The 4,699-nt window shown below is 40.7% G+C and overlaps 1 protein-coding gene across 1 annotated transcript; it reads left to right on the top strand.

The window, feature by feature from the left end:
• The first annotated feature begins 729 nt into the window (after positions 1–729).
• LOC111827290 (heat shock protein HSP 90-alpha A2-like) lies at positions 730–3,756 on the top strand. Its single transcript, XM_023759095.1, is given in 2 exon segments — positions 730–1,271; positions 3,588–3,756. Coding segments are annotated over 2 exon segments (711 nt in total).
• Positions 3,757–4,699: the final 943 nt, after the last annotated feature.

The raw sequence follows: 4,699 nt of genomic DNA, 5'->3' as shown, positions 1-4,699 counted from the left end.
ACCTAAATATCTTTTCTAAAAAAAAACATTATTTAGGAAATACTCAGGCCACCTGAGAACTGAATAAATATAATGACTCAGATATGATTAAAACATGTGGCCATAGGAACAGTAAAATTTGAGAGTTGATTTCCAAACAATTGCTAAAATGGATATAAACAGATGTTAAATACATAATGCAGCAATTAAATTAATACTAATCATCTGGTTGTAAAACTCAAGATTATTCTGCAAAATGTGAGAGTTGTGGGATGTGAAGGAAAGGAAATACAGCGTACAAATTGCTCATCCCATGACGCAGAATCAATGATTCATTCTAAAATGGATAATTACACTGCAAGAGAATTAGGTGTTCAAAGTCTTAAACAGATAGGCATTCACTAATAGAATAAAAATAAGTAATGTTTTTATTACTTTGAAGACAAAAGACAAAGCAATAGGATCAACAGATAGGAAAAAGAAAACAGCCAGGCTGTATAAATAGCCAGAAGTCTATTACAAGGCAATAGAAGATTTCATTAGTCAGAATTATTTGGGTTTCACGTGAGACTTATGTGACTTTAAGTTCAGAGACACAGTTAAGATTTGTTTAAGCTGCTCTGAGTCACCCTCGTGTACTCTTCTTGTAGTGTGTGAGCAAAACACAGTCCCTGCCCACCCTGCTCCCTAGTACTTGCATCTCTTCACCTCCAAGCTGCCTGAGGAAATGCACCATGGAGAGGAGGAGAAATGGCCCAACTCACATCTCTCATCATCAATATCTTCTATTCCAACAAGGCAATTTTCCTTAAGGAATTGATCAGCAATATTTCCAATGCCTTGGATAAGATATATTATGAGAGCCTGACAGACCCATCCAAGTTAGACAGTGAAAAATAGCTGAAAACTGACATCATCTCAAACCCCCAGGCATGCACCTTGACTCTGGTGGACACAGGCATTGGCATGACCAAAGCTCATCTCATAAATACTCTGGGAGCCATTGCCAAGTCTGGTACAAAAGTAGTTAGGGGTGGTCTTCAGGCTGGTTCGGACGTCTCCATGATTGGACAATTTGGTGATGGCTTTTATTCTGCCTACCTAGTGGCAGAGAAAGTGGTTGCAATCACAAAGCACAGTGATGATGAGCAGTATGCCTGGAAGACTTCTGTTGGGAGTTTCTTCACTAGACAACCTCACCACAGTGAGCTTCTTGGTTGGGGTACCAAAGTGATCCTCTACCTCGAAGAGCAGACAGAGTACTTAAAGAAGATGTGGGTCAAAGATCCCTGGTCAAGGGCATGTACCTCAATTGCCAGTTCCCCAGCCCTGACCAATGTGTCTCTCTCACATTGATATTTCTCTCTATTTCTCTCTCCCCTCCTCCTCCCTTCCTTCCACCCTCTCTAGAAATCAATGGAAAAAATATCCCCAGGTGAGGATTAAAAATAATAGTAAAATTAAAAATTTTAAAGATATGTGTATTAGTTTACATATTTAAAAACTACCATTGCACTCCATCTTTGCAGAACAAGATAAAGTAAACTAGGGACGCTTTGGGTTAAAATCCATAAGGTCCCAAATTGGTTTCGGGGGGTTGTGCCAATGTATAGGCAAAGATGGTCCCAGGCACCCATCTCAGGCCTACTTAGACTGGGCACATGTGGCATCTGTGGGCATTTTTTATTTTGTACTAAATTCAGATGGCGGAGAATTCTCAGAAAAGGCAGGAGCCAGAGAGAGGTTTCATTTCTCCAGCACTGAGAAACCACCAAGTCCTACAGGTTCCACAAAATGCCTAGTGAATTCACAAGCCTCTGGAACTTAGGCCCATAAAACATTGTGGAATTTCACCAACCCACATGTCTTCAAAGAGTGTGGTTGAGGGAGAGGGAGAGGAGTATTCAACTTCCTTTTCCAAAACCCAAAAAAGGGCACTGAAATGATCTGCATGCTCCATATTCCAAATAGCTTAACTGATGTGATGCATGAAATTACATAAACAGGGTGTCCCCCCAACATGTATACACACTTTAATAGATGATAGCTCAATTTTGAAAATGAAATGTATTTTAATAAACACTGCCTTTATAATTATTCAAAATATGTGTATACATTTTTGGGATACATATACATATAATTTACATACATATTTGCATATAAATTATATATATATCATTAATATATATCTATACACATACTAGTAAGTATCATGTAAAATATATGGATATGTGAAAAGATAGACACTGAACTATGATTGCTCAATTTTTGGTGCTTTTAATTATTTATTTCTATCTGTATTTTCCCAATGGACATAATATAATTAAAAGGTGACAAGTCCACAAATATCTATGTATTATATTCCCTTTCTTGCTTTTAAATACACACACACACACACACACACACAATGAATGCATTCTCCTGAGAAGACCAAATTAAGGACAGAGCAAGGCTGTATGAATGTGTTCGTCCAAATGGTATCTTTTTATACTGTATAATTAGTAGCAATTAATGTGATCTGTGGTTGGTATGAACTGGGAGTTGAGAGGTGGGGGCAGAATATCTCAGAAAATACAGGCAAACTGTATCAAACAAAGACATCCTCCCTCGGCTTAAACCTGGTCCAGTACAAGGGCTGTCTAGGCCAATTGGGAGAGTTTGATAGGCTCGGCTTTTATTCAGTTTTAAAGTTTAACCTTGAGTCATTTTACCTAAATCAAGAAGCTTTTTTTTAGAGTCAGATCATGTATGCTTTTCATAAGCAGCGGAGGTATTGCATATCTGTTCCAAGTCAAATTTTGGAAGCAGTTATTCTTGAAAGTTTTTTTTTTCTTTCCTGTGGCATTTCATGGAAAACACTTGCACCAGCCAACAAGTCATGGGTATGTTTTGTTAGACCAAAAGAGTCTTAATATGAAAAAGCTAATTAAAGCCAGGGGAATAAGTGCAATTGAACAATTTTGGTTTACAATACAATGATGTAGGTGGAAAGAATCTTGAAAAGTCACCTACTTCAACTATTGTATTTAAAATAAAGGATACCGCCAACCTTCCATTTATCACCCTCTCCAACAAATGGATATTTGCCCTGTTTTCCAAACGATTTAGGAAATACAATACAAGCCCACCAGGTTAATTCTGCCCTCTGGTAATTTTTAGGATTGTAGAATCATTTGAATATATTTTGTTGCAAATTAAACTATAAAACATTTTATTATTCGAGTATTATCATTTGTGATCTGATTCTGGGGCCTCCACATATCTTCTTTCCTACTGTATTTCAGTTCCCAGTTTCCATTTCTCTGCTGCATAAGTTGGGATTTGTTGTTACAAGCAACAAGGACTCATCTGTGTTAGTGCCACAATGTAATTAACAGCTTTGTAATGGGTCCACCTGGCTGGGCTGAATTGTTTCCCAGAATCCCCTTTAAGGGTACATTTCATTAGGGTCAGAGATAATGAAGATTCTCTCCAGAGCTGGAGAGAGGAAGGAAGGCAGCAGCTGTTTTGTAGGACACATCAGCTGCTGCCAATCGGCTGACTTACCTCCTTCACTCCTGAATCTTTCAAATTGTCTTAATTCTGGGACGTATTTGTGTCGGACACAGGTTCAACGACTTGAAGAAGGGTTCAGCTTGTGCAAGATACTGCAAAGTCAGAAGCAACAAGCATGGACACAGGCTTCAGTGCACCCCTGTGGAGTTACAGCTCTTCTCATGGGGTTCTACTCTGCTGTGGTCTCCTCTTCTCGGGGAACTTGGGGCTCTCGCCTGTTAGATGTCCAGGCCCCCATGTGTTGACTCCTTAGCCAGCATCCATCATTAGGTGAGCAAATACTCTGTAATAAATTCCTTAATATATACCGACGTAGTGTTACCCGATAGTCAGCCGGACAACATGGGTCGATTGGGGATCAACAAAAAATTGCAGCAACCTAGCAAAAGGTGAACTATGCAGCAGCCCAGATAAACTTAGGAGAGAAAATCTCTTTTTATGGAGGGGCTTTTGTAAACAAAGAGTCCATTGGAGGAACAGAAGTATGATGGCTTTTCATTGGCTGAACTATGGCAGCCTCCCATTGGCTGGGCTGTTACTGGGCCAGGAGGATGTTTTCTTCCTCCTGCAGTTGCAATAGAGAAATACCACTTTCTGTTGGAGATGCCGGTGCAGTTTCCCGCGCTGAGTGGCAGGTGAGTGAGAGGTCTCTCCTCCATCCTCCGGCCTCCGCTTTAAATGAGGTTTCCGCTTATTAATGTTCACCATGCGCCGTGGGTGCTGCTCCCCTGGTGGCACCCTGCCTGCTGCCTGCAGGAACAGAGCTAGCGAGCAAGAGTTGAGATGAGGAACCAAGGCTGCCCGTCATCTCCTTCCCTCCGCAGTTTAGCATCGAGGTTTTCCTCTTTACAGGGTTTCCCTGTGCATGTCCAGAAAACCTGGAAAATACTGACCAGCGAGTTAGGACAATTACTTATATACCCAACTACTTAAAGAGACACTAATTCCCTTAGTATTTGTTTGCCTCTCACGACAAATTCTATGTCTCAAGATATAGACTTTATTGAACACATATGAATCCGTACACCATGGTCGTGAGACAGCTGCTGTTTCGGGGTGGGGGTGGGTTCCACGGAAGAAATGGGGCGCGTCTGGCACCCACCACTAGGTCAGATGCAGCTGGGACTCCAATGGCATTTTCATGGGAGAGGAGAAAATTAGGGTC

This window comes from Myotis lucifugus, unplaced genomic scaffold (genome assembly GCF_000147115.1).
Source record: "Myotis lucifugus unplaced genomic scaffold, Myoluc2.0 scaffold_147, whole genome shotgun sequence".
Lineage (NCBI taxonomy): Eukaryota > Metazoa > Chordata > Mammalia > Chiroptera > Vespertilionidae > Myotis > Myotis lucifugus.
The sequence above is the reverse complement of the archived record's forward strand: the minus strand, read 5'-3'. Positions and strand labels throughout refer to the sequence as shown.